Here is a 17,897-nt window from a genome sequence, read left to right as displayed (position 1 = left end):
CATAGAAGGCAGTCCATATTTGCAAGATTGTTTGCATGTTGCTATCAAACTTGTAACTACTCAACTAGAATCTTGCAGACTGAAGACACTGCATGATCATAAGGAGCAGGACTATTTTCTTAGGATGTTGAGATACCCCATCAACATTCTGTCTTAATTTTGTAAATTGCACCGATCCTCCAACTAATAGCTTAATGCAAACATCCTGTACCGAATCCCTAGTTTCTGCTGAATTAGTTGTTTCTCAAAATTGTGAAAGGCATGAGAGAAATCAGTTGATGTATTTCAAGGCCAAGAACTAAGAAATGGCAGGAGTAGGCCATTCAGCCCTTCGAGCCCTCTCTGCTATCTAAATGAGATCATGGCTGATCTTCTACTTCAATGTCAATTGCCTGCACTTACGCTGTATCCCTTCTTGTTTTTAAGATGTAGAAATCCGTCGATCTTAGTCTTGAACTTACTCAATAACTCAGTCTCCACATCCCTCTGGCGTAAAAATTCCACAGATTCACCACCCCGAGGGTGGAAATTTCTCTTCATCCCAGTCCTAAATGACCTGCCCCTTATTCTGAGACGGTGTCCCAGACTCTGCTCCTTGTTAGGGTAAAGAAAAATAAAACCACCAGGACAGTAACACTTTCAAGCACTTTCAAAACCTCTGCCTGAATGTACATGTAGGGAAATGCAGGGTCAGGCTGAGCTGCAATGCATTCCCTCCTCCTTGGCAAGGTTAAATAGTCTGCCAGCACTCAAATGGCTAACGGCCACTTGAGCAAAGTACCAAAAGATGTCTGCACTCCAAGGAGATTGGGGGTGGGTGGGGGAAACAGATTGGTTAGTGAGGAGGAAAAAGAACTCTCAAGAACCTGGTATGGAACACAAAACCTATTCGTTTATTAGACGGAGCTCACCATAAAATTTAATTGACAGAGGATGCATCTTCAGTACCAGCTATGCAATAAATGCAATCAATCACTTCAGCCTTAGTTCATTCCTGCAATTCACTTCAACTTTAAACTGGTTGCATATGGGTTTAGAAGGATTCAATGTGCAAAAACCTTGTACATTGAGTGAAACAGACCGGAGAGGGTCTACATCACAGCTTTGGTGCATACTCAAATGAACACATGTCAGCTTGTGTAGTGGCCAGCGATCACATTCATCTTCCGCTATGGGAAAGCGGACATCAGATCAAAAATAAATTGGGATTGGAAATTAAGTCTCCACGGCCAATTGCTGAGTTACATGCCACTGTATACACCGAGTAAAAAAAAACATTTGCAAGAGATATGAGAAGGCTGCCAGCATTTGTGGCACGTTAGCACAATGCAAAGTGAAGAGAGAAACAAAGCACAGGGTTTTCCGGCCGCGCTCGCCTTAATATCGGAAAATCCCACCCAAGATCAATGGACCTTTGCATGGTCTGTGTCCTGCTTAGAACATAGAACAGTACAGCACAGAACAGGCCCTTCGGCCCACGATGTTGTGCCGAGCTTTATCTGAAACCAAGATCAAGCTATCCCACTCCCTATCATCCTGGTGTGCTCCATGTGCCTATCCAATAACCGCTTAAATGTTCCTAAAGTGTCTGACTCCACTATCACTGCAGGCCGTCCATTCCACACCCCAACCACTCTCTGCGTAAAGAACCTACCTCTGATATCCTTCCTATATCTCCCACCATGAACCCTATAGTTATGCCCCCTTGTAATAGCTCCATCCACCCGAGGAAATAGTCTTTGAACGTTCACTCTATCTATCCCCTTCATCATTTTATAAACCTCTATTAAGTCTCCCCTCAGCCTCCTCCGCTCGAGAGAACAGCCCTAGCTCCCTCAACCTTTCCTCATAAGACCTACCCTCCAAACCAGGCAGCATCCTGGTAAATCTTGTCTGCACTCTTTCCAGCGCTTCCACATCCTTCTTATAGTGAGGTGACCAGAACTGCACACAATATTCCAAATGTGGTCTCACCAAGGTCCTGTACAGTTGCAGCATAACCCCACGGCTCTTAAACTCCAACCACCTGTTAATAAAAGCTAACACACTATAGGCCTTCTTCACAGCTCTATCCACTTGAGTGGCAACCTTTAGAGATCTGTGGATATGGACCCCAAGATCTCTCAGTTCCTCCACAGTCTTCAGAACCCTACCTTTGACCCTGTAATCCACATTTAAATTAGTCCTACCAAAATGAATCACCTCACATTTTTCAGGGTTAAACTCCATTTGCCATTTTTCAGCCCAGCTTTGCATCCTATCTATGTCTCTTTGCAGCCTACAACAGCCCTCCACCTCATCCACTACTCCACCAATCTTGGTGTCATCAGCAAATTTACTGATCCACCCTTCAGCCCCCTCCTCTAAGTCATTAATAAAAATCACAGAGCAGAGGACCAAGCCTGTGGCACTCCGCTAGCAACCTGCCTCCAATCCGAAAATTTTCCATCCACCACCACCCTGTCTTCGATCAGACAACCAGTTACCTATCCAATCGGCCAACTTTCCCTCTATCCCACACCTCCTCATTTTCATCATAAGCCGACCATGGGGGACCTTATCAAACACCGTACTAAAATCCATGTATATGACATCAACTGCCCTACCTTCATCAACACACTTAGTTACCTCCTCAAAAAATTCAATCAAATTTGTGAGGTACGACTTGCCCTTCACGAATCCGTGCTGACTATCCCGGATTAATCCGCATCTTTCTAAATGGTCGTAAATCCCATCCCCAAGGACCTTTTCCATCAATTTACCAACCACTGAAGTAAGACTAACCGGTCCATAATTACCAGGGTCATTTCTATTCCCTTTCTTAAACAGAGGAACAACATTCGCCACTCTCCAGTCCTCTGGCACCATCCCCGTGGACAGTGAGGACCCAAAGATCAAAGCCAAAGGCTCTGCAATCTCATCCCTTGCCTCCCAAAGAATCCTAGGATATATTTCATCAGGCCCAGGGGACGTATCGACCTTCAGTTTATTCAAAACTGCCAGGACATCCTCCCTCCGAACATCTATTTCCTCCAGCCTATTAGCCTGTAACACCTTCTCTTGCTACAATTCCCATGGTGGGTGGGACTGGAAAATTTTGCCCAAAGAAACTCAAGAGGGCTAGGTAAAAGGAAAGAAAACAGACTACCTGAACACTTCAACGTCACTTGACATGCCCATCCTCAGTCTTTTTATGTGCAGTTCAATTAAGACGAAAACAAAACAAACTAAGTTTCATCCCGACTCTCATTCATTGAAGTACGATATTACCATGTTCGGGAATGTTGCCATCAACGGCCAAGTCTTCCAAGATAAACAGCAGCAGTGTTTGAACTAAAAGTTGATACGATCTTGAAAGCAATTAGCAAATCTTGGATGTACAAGACAAAAATTTCATTTTGCATGTCTGATGTACAATAAGCGATATGGGAAAAGAATAGTCTCCCTGATCCTTTACACCTGCAGACCTATGTCAACCTTGGCAAAAACCAACATCAGCTAATTTGCACTCATTGATAACAGCATGCCTTTCCAGATATCAGTTCATTTGTATATCCTGCAGCAGTTTTTGAACACACCATCAGAAAATATATTGCTTACCCAAGGAGATTTGTACTGTTTTACCAGAAGTTGGGGAAAGAAAAATTACCTTTTATGAGTTCTGGACAAGAAAGTTTCCTTGGATTCTTGATCAATCTTTGCTGTGAATCAAAAAGAGGCAGCAATTAATAACATGGTCAGAAGCCAATTCTAAATACTTTCAAACTCGAGCAATTAAATAAATCTGATGTTACTTTCAGCCTAATTTTGAAAATTAAATTGAAGTCAACTTTGGCTCAAATAAGATCACAGAGGGGGAGGAAACAAGCTTGCCTGCCCTGGATCCTGGAAGTTTTTGAAACTTAATCATTAAGTAACAGTTTAAATACCCTGTACAAAATATGACATTATAGGGCAAATTTCTCCTCCTGCCTTGGGAATCGCAGCAGATGAAGGGTGGACCATGGATAGGTCTGTTGACCTCGGGTGGGATTTTCCGGTTTCAGGTTGAGCGCGGCCGGAAAATCCCAACCTATATTACATTTGGGGAGCTCTTCAGAAAGCCAATAGAAAACATTTGTTGGATGCTTCTGCTGGTCACTGAGCAATTAATACTTCAGTACAGTACTGGAAGTTTGAATAAAGGTTATCCTAGAATTGTACTGTTTTCCAAGAAATATCAATTCCTTTCAATACCAAGAAAACAAATCACAAATGGAATGTCAAACTGGGCTTTATTTTATCCCATCAATCTTTGTCAAATTGTACTCATTTGGGTGCATTATCATACAACATTTGAGTCCCAGGTTTCAAAGCTGCCCAGACAAATATGATGAGAGTTTCTTGCTTCTTTGATGCCTAGAAAGATCCAAAGTCAAAACCATTTGGGGCAGTCTCATACTAGCAGAAAGTAACTTTTGTGTAAAACTGCTCAGAATTCAGAACCAAATGGCTAGTTGAACACTGCAAGGACAGCTTTTGTCCTTAGCAGAGAATTCACCCTTGGAATCAAACATTTTCCAGTTATGCATTTCATGCTTTTTGGAAAAAATCAATGGTGACAGCAAACAGCGGAAAAAAATGTTTATTCCCAGATCTGCATCTGGTAGGCGTATCATAACAGTGATGCCTCAGGATGGAAGTTCATTGCTAATAGTTGTCCCATTTCCTCTTGCGCAGGCAGGATAGAAAGAAAACATCTCCATTAACTTCTGCACAGTGGGGAATCTTTTATAAGTTGCTGATGGTCTTAAACGCATCCCTGAATAAAGTCATCTTATTCTCAATGGGGAGCTAAGGGACAATTGTATTTGTTACTGAATGAGCAAAATAGGTTACTCAAAATCATCCATTTATCTTCTCTGGTCTAGCGAAAGAAGACCATAAACAGGTTCTCGAGTATTTCCATAGAATGTGGTTGCAAAAGAGATTCACTTGGTAGATTCGGGAGCTGAGAGGTTTGGCTTATGAGGAGAGACTGAGTAGATTGGGACTATACTCACTGGAATTCAGAAGAATGAGGGGGGTTCTTACAGAAACATAAAATTATGAAGGGAAGAGATAAGATAGAAGCAGGGGGGTTGTTTCCACTGACAGGTGAAACTAGAACTAGGGGGCATAGCCTCAAAATAAGGGGGAGCAGATTTAGGACTGAGTTGAGGAGGAACTTCTTCACCCAAAGGGTTGTGATTCTGTGGAATTCCCTGCCCAGTGAAACAGTTGAGGCTACCTCCTTGACTGTTTTTAAGGCAAAGATAGTTAGATTTTTGAACAGTAAAGGAATTAAGGGTTATGGTGAGTGGGTGGGTAAGTGGAGCCAAGTCCACGAAAAGATCAGCCATGATCTTATTGAATGGCAGAGCAGGCTCGAGGGACCAGATGGCCTACTCCTGCTCCCAGTTCTTACGTTATGAAGTCTTTCACCCCTGATTGCCATTTTAGTAAAATCTCCTCTGCGGTTTCCCGAAAGACCTTCCAAAAGTAAGGTTCCCAGGATTGAACAGAAAAGTCCAACTGAGGCTGTGGTGATTGTCCCTTTAAGGGCAACACAGCAGAAGAGGGTCATTTGGCTTGAGGGACCAACTGGACTGAGAGTGGGTAATCACCCCAAGGGGTGAAGCCCTCAATGGGGCAAAAGGCAGTCCGAAGACATGTAGGGACTGGGGCGGTCGGTGGACTGCGGTTTCTGTAGAGTTTTTCCTTGTTAATAAATACCTTTTGTGTTCCTCATGAGGTCTGTGAGCATGCATCATTACAGCAGTCTAATCAGTGTGTGTGAAAGAATTAGCATACCTTCCTTACTTATATTATGTTCATGTTAGTACTAAAGCCAAAGATCCCACATGCTTTTACCAGCTTTCTCACTCCGCCTGACGCCATCAAAGTCTTACTGCCTGGATACCTTCAGATGTTTTCTGTTCCTGAATTCCAACTGAAGTTACATCATTCCTATATTATCTTTCCTCATTCCCCCAACAAAAAACATCACTTCATACACCTCTGCATTAAACTTTAGCTGCATTGTGTGTTTCAAAAGCAGGAAATATTGTTCAGAATGATTGTTGGAAGATTGATGGAAGATTGACAAAATTATTTCATAGAATCCCTACAGTGCAGAAGGAGGCCATTCGGCCCATCGAGCCTGAACCGACAACAATCCCACCGGGGCCCTATCCCCACATATTTACCATTCTAATCCTCCTGACACTAAGGGGCAATTTAGCAGGGACAATCCACCTAACCCGCACATCTTTGGACTGTAGGAGGAAACCGGAGCATCCGGAGGAAATCTTCACAGACACAGGGAGAATGTGCAAACTCTGCACAGTCACCCAAGCCAGGAATCGAATCCGGGCACCTGGCACTGTGAGGCAGCAGTGTTAACCACTGTGCCTCTCCGTTGCCCTTCAAGGGGGATGGGGTTGCACTTCAATGGCATCGGAACCAATGTTCCAAGTGGTGGTGGGGGTGCATATGCGTGCGTCTCACTAGTATGGTTTGAGAGTTTAAACCATACATGCTGGGGGTCAAGGCATCAGCATAGATAAGTTAAATGCAGAAGGGAGTGGGACTCTTGGAGAGTCCTTAAGGAAGTAGTACCATATTAGGCAGGAACAGACTAGGAAGGCTAACAGAATACACGGATAGGTTTAGAGTGCATGTATTAACATACACAAAGTGCACTGAATAAAGTTAGTGAACTAGAAACAAACTGGCCATGTGATGTCATGGGAATAATGGAAAGGGGATTTAAAAAACAGAGCACCGGTGCTTAATATTAATGGATTTGAAATGTTCACAAGAGGTAGGGATGAAAAACAAATGGGAGGTGGGGTGGCAAGACTAATTAGGGAAGACTTTGTAAAGGGAAATGTTCTCAAGGGGGCGGGGAAATTCTCCATTTGGCTGCAAAGCAAAAAGAAAAAGCATGATCATACTATTAGGGGAATTCTATAGGCCTCCAAATGGTGAGAAAGAGGAAGTAAACCTGCAGGGATGTCACAGAGCTATGCAAGATGTCTTTTTAAAAAAAGTTTATTTATTAGTCACAAGTAAGGCTTACATTAACACTGTAATGAAGTTACTGTGAAATTCCCCTAGTCACCACACTCCGGAGCCTTTTCGGGTCAATGAACCTAACCGGCACGTCTTTCAGACTGTGGGAGGAAACTGGAGCACCCGGAGGAAACCCACGCAGACACGAGGAGAACATACAGACTCCACACAGACAGTGATCCAAGCCGGGAACTATCAAGTGGTGATATTGGCGACTTCAATTAGCCAGTTACAGAAGGGGGCCTTACAGCACTGATGCACCATCAATCAAGCAAAGACTATTTTGTATGCAAGAACAAATAGGCTTTTATTAGCAAAAGACTTGGAGCACACCCATGCCGATGAACTGGTCCAGAGACTGAGGCAGGGGGTGGGGAGCAGTCACCTTTAAACCTGGACCGGGGGGGGGGGGAGAAGAGGAGTCCTGGGCAGGGCCGGCAGGGACGTGTCCAGGCATGTCACAGGCAATAAGCTAACAGTGGTTTACCACAAGCACCTTGTGTCTGTGCTTGTCCCCCAAAGAAGCAATTCACCTAGTGCCCCTCCTTCACCTTCTCCTTGTCATCCTGCACACATTCTTCCTTCTCAGATAGTAATTAAATGGCCTCTCAAATGATTGAACTGCCTCCACCACACACTCAGGTAGTACAGTCCAGATCCCAAACACTCGCTGCATGAAAATATTTTTCCTTATGTCACCATTGCTTTCGCCAATTACCTTAAATTCATGCTGTCTGATTCTTGTTTCTTCTCCCAATACCAACAGTTTCACAGAATCACAGAACATTACAGTTAAGAGGCCCTTCGGCCCATCGAGTCTGCACCAACGCATGCAAGGCCCTGACCTACCCACCTAACCCCTCTTGCCAGCACTTGGCCCACAGTCTTGAATGTTATGGCATGCCAAGTGCTCATCCAGGTACTTTTTAAAAGGATGTGAGGCAACCCGCCTCCACCACCCTCCCAGACAATGCATTCCAGGCTGTCACCACCCTCTGGGTAAAAAAAGGTTTTTCCTCAAATCCCCCCATAACATTCCACCCCTCACTTTTAATTTGCGTCCCTTTGTAACTGACCCTTCAACGAAGGGGAATTGCTGCTCCCTATCCATGCCCCTCAATCTCGAACACCTCAATCAGGTCGCCACTCAGTCTTCGCTGCTCCAGAGAAAACAACGCAAGCCTATCCAACTTCTCTTTCCATCCCAAGCAACATCCTGGTAAATCTCGTCTGCATCCCTTCCAGTCGATCGCATCCTTCCTATAATGTGGCGACCAGAACTGCAGCTGTGACCTCGCCAAAGTCCTATACAACTCCATCATGACCTCGCTGCCTTTGTAATCTACACCCCGATTGATAAAGGCGAGTGTGCCACGTACCTTTTTCACCACCCTGTTAACCTGCCTTTCTGCCTTGAGATCTGTGGGCAAACATGCCAAGGTTCCTTTGTTCTTCGGAACTTCCCAGTGCCAGACCTTTCATAGTATACTTCCTTGTCAAATTACTCCTTTCTCATTATCTATTCTGTCCAGACCCCTCATGGTTTTGAATATCATTAACAAATCTCTCTTCCCCAAGGAAGGAAGTCTCAACTTCTCCAATCTATCTACATGACTGAAGTTCCTCATCCGCGAGACCACTTTTGTGAGAATCTTTTTTCTGCATTCTATCCTGTGCCTTCACATCTTTTCTAAAGTGTGGCTCCAGAACTGGACGCAACACTACTTGAGGTTGAACCAGTGTTTAATACAGGCTTGAAATAACATCCTTGCTTTTTGCACTCCTATGCTTCAAACACTTTAAAGACACTCTGAAGGGCTCCTTGAAGCATGGTTGCACGGACTATAAAGACTGGAAGAAACTTGCTACCAATCATTCAAAATGGGAACTGAGCTATCAAGCTGCATCATGCTTTGAATCCAAATGCCTTAGCGAGGAGTCAAAAGCAGCAGCAGCAAAAAAAGTAGTAAATCTCACACTCCAGGTCACATTACCTTGTTGGACATCCTACTCCATGTGCTCAAAGATCTCTGGATTTGGAATTGGACAATTCAGTCACATGACGACGCAAGGCAGGAACTTCTGACCCAGAGTGGACAACATCTTCAAGCCAAGGGAATGCTAACAACAACTCTATACCTCTATTAATAAAGTTGAGGATATTGTATGCTTTATTAACCACTCTCTCAACCTGTTCTGCCACCTTCAACGATTGACGCACATGTACATCCAGTCTCTCTGCTCCTACACCTTGTTTTCACTGCACCCTTTGTTTTATATTGTCTCTGCGGTCTTGCTAGCAAAATTAATCACTTTACACTTCTCTGCATTAAATTACATTTGCCACTTGTCAACCCACTCCACCAACCTGTCCATGTTCTTTCGAAATTCTACACTATCCTCCTCGCATTTCATAATATTTCAATTTTGTATCGTAAGCACATTGTGACCTGTACATGAAAATCTAGGTCACTAATATATATCAGTAAAAACAAGGGCCCCAACACTGACTCTTGGGGAACGGCATTACAAATCTTCCTCCTGCCTGAAAAACACACTCTTTCTTTACTGTCACTCAGCCAATTTTGTATCCATTTTGCTGCTGTCCCTTTTATTCCAGCTATAACTTTGCTCACAGGTCTGTTGTGCGGCATTGTATCAAATGCCTTTTGGAAGTCCATGTACACAACATCAACAGCATTGCCCTCATCAATCCGCTCGTTACCTCATCAGAAAAACTCCAGCAAGTTAGTTGTACACAATTTTCTCTTAAAAATGTGTTGGCTCTCTTCTTTCAACCCACATTTGTCCAAGTGACTATTAATTATCTCCCAAATCATGATTCCTAAAGTCTTCCACACCACTGAGGTTAAATAGACCTGCCTGTTGTTACTGGGTTCATCTTTATACCGTTTTTGAATAAGTGCGTAACATTTGTAATCCTGTAGTCCTCTGGGATTACCTGAGTTGAAGGAAAACTGAGAAATTATGGCCTCTGCAATTTTCTCACACACTTTCCTTAGAGGAATTTACTTTTCTTCTTTGCTGCCGCTTTGACTTCCCTTCCATCTTAGATGTATCTCATCCAGTCTTGATGGGTAGCCTATGCATTACCCCTCCTCATCAATTTTAATTAGGGGATCAGGAACTAGGGGATTTTCACAGTAACTTCATTGCAGTGTTAATGTAAGTCGACTTGTGACACTAATAAATAAACTTTAATTCCTTCAAGCATGTGAACTACCGCCTCTTTCACCATGGCCAGAAAAGCATAATTTTCCTTGGTGAAATCAGATCCAAAGTATTCATTTCATGCCTCAGCTATGACCATCCCCTCCAGTCACAAATCCCCTTTTTGGTCCCTAATCGACTCCATTCCTCCTTCTGCCGCCCTTCAATTATACGCATGCCCATTGGAGACTTTTGGATTCAATGGAACTCTCTAAGTGGGTAGTGGAAGTGGAGAAGATCAATGGTTTCAAAAGAAAATTGGATTGGTACTCGAGGGAAATAACTTGCAGGGTGATAGAGATGGAACGGGTCATGGGACCGATTAGAGAGCTGAAATGGCTGGATAAGTGTCCATACAAATTGCAGCAAATTTACAAAGAGGAGCAAAACCACTTTTCTTTTAAAAAGGCATGGCCAGTAAGAATTGTTCATAATCTTACAACATGTGCCAGCGTGGTGGCACAGTGGTCCGCTGCCTCACATTGAACCAGGGACCCAGGTTCAACTCCGGCCTCGGCTGACTGCATGTGCAGTTTGCACATCCTGTTCATGTCTACGTGGGGTTTCCTCCGGGAGCCTTGGTTTCCTCCCACATTCAAAAGATGTGTGGGTTAGGTTGATTGGTCATGTTAAATTGCCCCTTACTGTCAAGGGATTAGCAGGGTACATATATGGGGTTACAGGCACAGGGCCTGGGTGGGATTGTTATCGGTGCAGGCTCGATGGCCGGGTGGCCCCCTGCACTGTAGGGATTCTATGATAATACTGATTGTGTGCAAATAAATAACTGGAAAATTCATGAAAGGGAACTCCCATAATTTCACTCAAAGCAATGAAAAAAAAGCACAGACCTCATCTGAAAGACACTATCCCATCAATGCAGGACAGCCATTTTACTGACAGCTCATCCCAGTACCATGTCATATTGACTGACTCCATAACCAATGCGGGTAACACTGCTCCCTGCCCACCTTGAAAAATTACTGACTTCCCAATCTTAACATCCGCTGATGCGCACGCGGGACGCTTCATCCACTAAATGGGAGCACTAGATTCCGCATTTGCAGAGAGGGGCGATGGCCTCGTGGTATTATCACTAGATTATTAATCCAGGAACTCAACTAATGTTCTGGAGGCCCAGGTTCAAATCCCACCATGGCAGACGGTGGAATTTGAATTCAATAACAAAAAACGGAATTAAGAATCTGCTGATGGCCCATGAAACCATTGTCGATTGTCGGAAAAACCCATCTGGTTCACTAATGTCCTTTAGGGAAGGAAATCTGCCATCCTTCCCTGGTCTGGCCTACATGTGACTCTAGAGCCAGAACAAATGTGGTTGACACTCAATTGCCCTCCAAGGGCAACAATGGATGCTGGCCAGCCAGCGATTCTCATGTCCCACGAATGAATATAAAAATTTCCCAATAAACCAGCCAAAACCACTAAAGAGGCAAATTGAGCAATGAGCTAAAATGTGTGAAAGCTTACTCGATAATTAGTTTAATGCTGCTGTTGAGTGAAAACAGCGCTCATAAATGTGAGATTCTGCTGATGTAACAACTTTTAGAAACAGGTATTCAGGCCAAGGGACACATTTTCTTCAGACGCCAGCACCATCATCAGTCCCTCTCTTTCCAGAACCATCTCTAATTGTCTCTCGAACACAATTGTGTAATCCAGTCCAATTGCCTGCCCTGGCAGCTAAAGCAGAGCTATTACCTTTTGGGTGCAAAAACATCCCATTTGATCTCATTTTCTCACTTCTAACTTCCTAAAACTTTTAAACGTGCACCTATAGTTATTTGGGCTTCTGGCAAGGCCTTTCTACATGGGTACTTGTAATTTGAATTTTGATACCTAATAAAAGCTTGGCATCACTTATAGCAGCAGACTTAATACCCATTAAAATTCCTTAAAAAAAAAAACAATCCCAGTTCTGATACGATTGCTGGAGGCAATGCTCACATTTTGTAGATAGCTGACCACAGCTGTAATAGTTGGTTCCATCATAAACCTAAGGCTTTGTGCTGTCTGCCAAACTCAGTTTTTTTTCTACAGCAATGCTTCGCAAAGTGTGGTCCATGGATCATTGGCTCTCCAGGTGTTTTGCAGCCCGGTCCAAAGTCACAAACACACAATGCCAATGCCACGGCTGAGTATGTTTTTTCTTATTCATTCGTGGGACATTGGCATCGCTGGCTGGCCAGCATTTAGTGTCCATCTTTAGTTGGGCTTGTTCAGAGGCAGTTGAGAGTCAACCACATTGCTGTGGCGCTGAAGTCACATGTACACCAGACTGGGTAAGGACAGCAGATTTCCTTCCCTAAAGGACATTAGTGAACATGATGGGTCTTTCCGACAATCGACAATGGTTTCATGGTCATCAGTAGATTCTTAATTCCAGATAGTTTTTTCTTGATTTCAAATTCCACCATCTGCCATGGCAGGATTCAAACCCGGGTCCCCAGAACATGAGCTGAGTTTCTGGATTAATTGTCTAGCGATAATATCACAAGGCCATCGCCTCCCCAGTTAGTGAAGACCAGGCCATATAACCCTCATCCCGAACAACCAGACCATTCCAGTGTGCATAGCATGCACCCACCACAAGCAGAAGCAATAACGTAGGTTTATGAGCAAAGATTTAGCTTACTGGTACAATATACACAGATCAGATTTTTAGCACTTGTGGGGCTGAAAGCAAAGTGGAGTGTGATGGAAGACAAAAACTCTCCAGCTTGGAAACAAACATCATCTCATTGGTGTCTCATCAAAGGCGATTCTTCCCACTGATTCTGATGTTTAAGTTTATTTATTAGTGTCACAGGTCAGCTTACATTAACACTGTAGTGAAGTTAGAGTGAGAATCCTATATTCACCACACTCCAGCGCCTGTTCAAGTACACTGAGGGACAATTTAGCATGGCCAATCCACCGAACTGGCACATCTTTCGGACTGTGGGAAGAAACCCGGAGCATCCGGAGGAAACCTACGCAGACACGGGGAGAGCGTGTAGACTCCACAAAGACAGTGACCCAAGCCAGGAATCGAACCCGGGTCCCTGGCGCTGAGGCAACAGTGCTAACCACTGTGCTGCCTCATGCTTGTTAGCAGTGGCAAGTGAAAACAGGGAAGGTAGGACTGGTAGGTGGCCTGCAGGATTGTTGGTCTTGCTCAAGTGGTCCACTAATGAAAAGATTTGAGAACCACTGCTTTAAAGGCAAAGGTCATAATGCCTTGGGCTGGATGTCAATTACTGTATCACATGACAAAACAAATTATGTTGCAGATGGGATGAGCAAATATTAAAATGATTGTGTGCGAAATATATAGAAAGGAATTAAGAGATGTTTCCCTTTTGTCAGAGGGATGAATGCTAAATTATGTTTTGCAGATACCAATTTATTCGGTTAGCATGAGGATGAGGCAATACACAGACTAGTGTATGACTAGTGGAATTAATGTCAACAAATTCAACCAGCTTGGACTTCATTCAGTCAACAGGAGTGAGTGGTTTCCGAAAACTGCATGGGATTTACTGGATTTCCACCTAGTGGATCACTTGGTATTGCAATAATGTGTACATTTTAGGAGCAAGAGGTGCCTGTCTGTATGGCATTTTCCCTTTGATCGCCCTAACCTCATAACTTAGTTTGCACAGATAGCTGGACAGTGCTAATGTTTACTTGGAAAGAATCAATTTGGAAAATTGTAAAAGTGCCAATGGTGTCTCAATAAGGTGCTGCCTCCTTTGAATCGCAAACATCCTTGTATCAAGCCCCACTGCAGACACGGAGATATATTTTAGGCTGATGTTTCAGTACACTACTGAGGGTGTCCCGCATTGTCAGGATATGGTCTTACACATGGAATGTTAAAAAGAGGCCTGTTCTACTGGTTCAGACAACAGCAAAAGAGCCAAAAGAGGGATTTGCATTTTTATAGCACCTACCACAATCTCAGGCCATCCCAAAATGCTTTGCAATTAGCAAAGTAGTCTTGAACTGTAAGTTTTAAGACATGCGCCTTTCACATACACACAACCAGGCCCTACAAACAGCAAAGAAATAATGAACATAATGCCAATTTAACGTATTGGCTGAGGGATAAACGTTGACCGAGTCATCAGGTGAAATCCTCTGGTCTCTGACCTAAAGACCCCCTCATGGCATTTATGATAGAATGAGAGCTCACCTGGTGGATTGGTTCACATTTTTCTTTCAACAACAAAAAAACTGGCTATTAACCTCATTGTTCTTTTGGGGATCCTGTTCAGAAAAGCTTCACCGTGGCGTTTACCTGTATCAACAGTTCCCAACTGGTGTACTGTGAAGTCACCCCAAGCATGCCACGAGAAAAAAAGATTCAAAATGACTAAAGTTCATGTAATTAAACTAAAACTAACCTTCGTCTTAAGCTCAATGGTCAGCATCTCCAAGATCCGACGAACCACAGGCCTCCCGCGCATATGTGGCCGGGGAAAAACCGCACACGCGCAGTTTAGATATTTTATTTTGGTCAGGCCCATGCCTATGACCAATGGGACTCGGAGCTAAAGACAAAGGTCCCATGTTCTCGCAAGAAGAGCGATAACTCAAAGGGTGCAAAAACCCTGGGAAAAGCGAGAGACAGACAAAGGGAGATATAAAAAAAAAATTCAGACAAGGGGATAAAAATCCCCAGTAAGGGAAGAAGACAGGGGCACGAAACAGCAACCAACTGAAATAAGAAAAGGAGAAACAGCCTCCGATTAGAGGATGCACCGCAAGCAGCAGACCCGAAGTGAAGTGGGCTCTGGAAAAAGCAGGCCGAATATCGTCCCAAAAACGTCTTTTGCTCGAGGGCAGTTCAGAGAAAATAGGAGGTGTGCCTCAAAATATTTTTTATAGTATCGAGGTACGCGGTGAAATATAAAAGGTTGGGAACCACTGATCTGTATTATAATATTGAAGGCATTTCAAAAGTGATCCAAGTAGTGAGGGAACATGAAAGGCATTATATGTTAATGCAAACCCTTTTGACCCAGGTGCATTCAATAAACATAACATTCCCTCCTTCCCCCGCCCCCCCGTTTTGTATGAAGATGGCAAGATGGTTAAAAACCAAAAGCAGCAAGAGTCTGACTGAGATTTCTCCTTGCATTTCCTTTGTTTTTACGGAATACAAAAGAATATTCTGGATCACTCAGCAGAGGTCGGGAGTTTTACTCGTGTGTGAGAGAGAAAGCAGTTCAATCACCACCTACGATAAAAAAAAGGATTATTTATAGAGGGGCTTGATCCTTTAAAATTTCACAGCTAGTCAGATAATCTGCCAACCTGGTTTAGGTTGGAGACAGGTCTTCAGATCTTCAACTGCAGGAAAGGACAGTTAAGTGATCTTCAAGGCTAGCCACAGCACTGAACTACGCAGGTAAGAATAGAGGAGATGAATGAACAGTGATAAAATCAATAACAATGAAACATGAAAATGATAAAGAGCCCAGTGAAAGGGGGGGGCGGGGGGTGGTGGTGGAAAGATACATTATAAAAACAACTTCAAGCTTCATCACTTGTAAAGAGATGAGGACTTGATGTGAAAGAAACCTTGTTTGTATAGATCAGACTTCTTTCAAACCATGTCAAAAAAGGTCCAGATTAGAATGTCAGTAAATGATAGAAGCCCTACAGTGCAGGGGGCGGCCATTCAGCCCATCGAGTCTGCACTGACTCTCCGACAGAGCATCCCACCCAGGCCCACCTCTGCCCGATCCCTGTAAACCCACACATTTATTTCACTAATCCCCCTAACCTACACATCTTGGGACACTAAGGGGCAATTCAGCATGGCCAATCCACCTAGCCTGCATATCTGTGGACTGTGGGAGGAAACCGGAGCATCTGGAGGGGAAAGGTCTACCACTCCATCGGATTTATTCAACTTCGTTAAATTTTTTTGAAAACCGACTGTGCTAGGTTTTTACACGATAAATGCAACACCAAAATATTAAATAGATTGAGCTAAATGCCGGTTATGCTGATTTGTTTCCATGATAAATTTCATAGCAGCCTCATGCATCCTGGCCCAAGCAAGACATCGTCACTTCATGAAAATACTGCGGTCCAAACATTTCCTGGTTTTAATCAAGCCACAGATTAAACATAGGTAAACATGCTTCGCAACTCAGCTTGCCGCACATCAGGAGGCGCTAGGATCCCAAAGTTCATCACTGTCAAAATTAGGACCAATAATACTCTTCTCTGGTCCCCACAGTGAACAAGTTCTTTATGCCCAATCACTTAGCTGCACTTTTGTCCTGGAAATTTGGTATGCTCGCTCTGACTCTCACCAACTTTCACAGATGCACCATAGAAAGCATTCTTTCTGGTTGTATCACAGCTTGGTATGGCTCCTACTCTGCCCAAGACTGCAAGGAACTACAAAGAGTCGTGAATAATGCCCAGTCCATCACGCAAACCAGCCTCCCATCCATTGACTCCATCTACGCTTCCCGCTGCCCCGGAAAAGCAGCCAGCATAATTAAGGGCCCCACGCACCCCGGACATATGTTCTTCCACCTTCAGGAAAAAGAAAAAAAGGTCTGACATCACGTACCAACCGAGTCAAGAACACCTCTTCCCTGCTGCCATCAGACTTTTGAATGGGCCTACCTTGCATTAAGTTGATCTTTCTCTACACCCTAGCTATGACTGTAACATGACATTCTGCACTCTCTCCTTTCCTTCTCTATGAACGGTATGCTTTGTCTGTATAGCAGGCAAGAAACAATACTTTTCACTGTATACTAATACATGTGACAATAATAAATCAAATCAAAATCAAAGTGGATATAGCAGCAGGCACCAGATTAAATTTTGGCATTTTTTTCTCCCCAGGAGCTCTCTTTTGAACATGAGCAAGGGGTAGGCATAGGTATAACCCAACAGATGTCTTTAACCACGAGATAAAATTCACTGACCCTGCATACAGATATAGGAGGCTGAATAGTAAAGGTTTTAAATTAGAAGAAATTTAAGAAAATAATGAGGATCTACAGATTTGAAAGCTTACAAACCAAGTTTACTCAGATGAGTAGTATTTAATGAAGGTCTTGCTCGCCAGTCGGGGAGTCAATGAGAGCCCCCCACCGCATTTCACCATCCCGTCTCCTCTTTCTAGAGAGGCCGACCAAAGTGCCAGTCACTTAACTAGGCAGCAGTGGGCCCTCCCTGGGGACAGAATGCCCAACCATCAAGAGCTACTATAGTCAGAGGGCTGCAGCTTCTAACTGTTCAGCACTGCCATCAGGGTGACAGAGGCCTCTGCCACCTGAGATAATAGATTCGGGTAGAAGAGTGATGGTGGGAGCAGGATCATGAGGGTTAGCAGCAAGGGCAAGTGGTTGACTCTCGGCTCTTCCCCTTCCCAATGCCAGGTGCCACGATCAGCCCTCGGATGAGGGACGACCCCAGACCATTGTGGAAACCAATAAGCAGGTCTTACTTTTTGAGCTTCACGCATGGTGAGTCTTTTGCCTGCCACTGGGTGAACACCAGCAGTGGTGGAATGAGGGCCTTAAGTGGGCATT

The 17,897-nt window shown here is 43.9% G+C and overlaps 1 protein-coding gene across 1 annotated transcript in view; it reads right to left on the bottom strand.

Annotated features, from left to right (window-relative positions):
* The window catches only part of fmn2b (formin 2b), a 415,410-nt gene that overhangs the window by 76,164 nt on the left and 321,349 nt on the right, over positions 1-17,897 (bottom strand). Inside the window, exon 19 of the mRNA XM_078230648.1 lies at positions 3,650-3,701. Within this exon, the coding sequence (XP_078086774.1) occupies positions 3,650-3,701 (52 nt within the window). The remainder of the gene's footprint in view (positions 1-3,649; positions 3,702-17,897) is intronic.

The sequence above is a fragment of the Mustelus asterias genome, chromosome 15 (genome assembly GCF_964213995.1).
Source record: "Mustelus asterias chromosome 15, sMusAst1.hap1.1, whole genome shotgun sequence".
Lineage (NCBI taxonomy): Eukaryota > Metazoa > Chordata > Chondrichthyes > Carcharhiniformes > Triakidae > Mustelus > Mustelus asterias.
The sequence above is the reverse complement of the archived record's forward strand: the minus strand, read 5'-3'. Positions and strand labels throughout refer to the sequence as shown.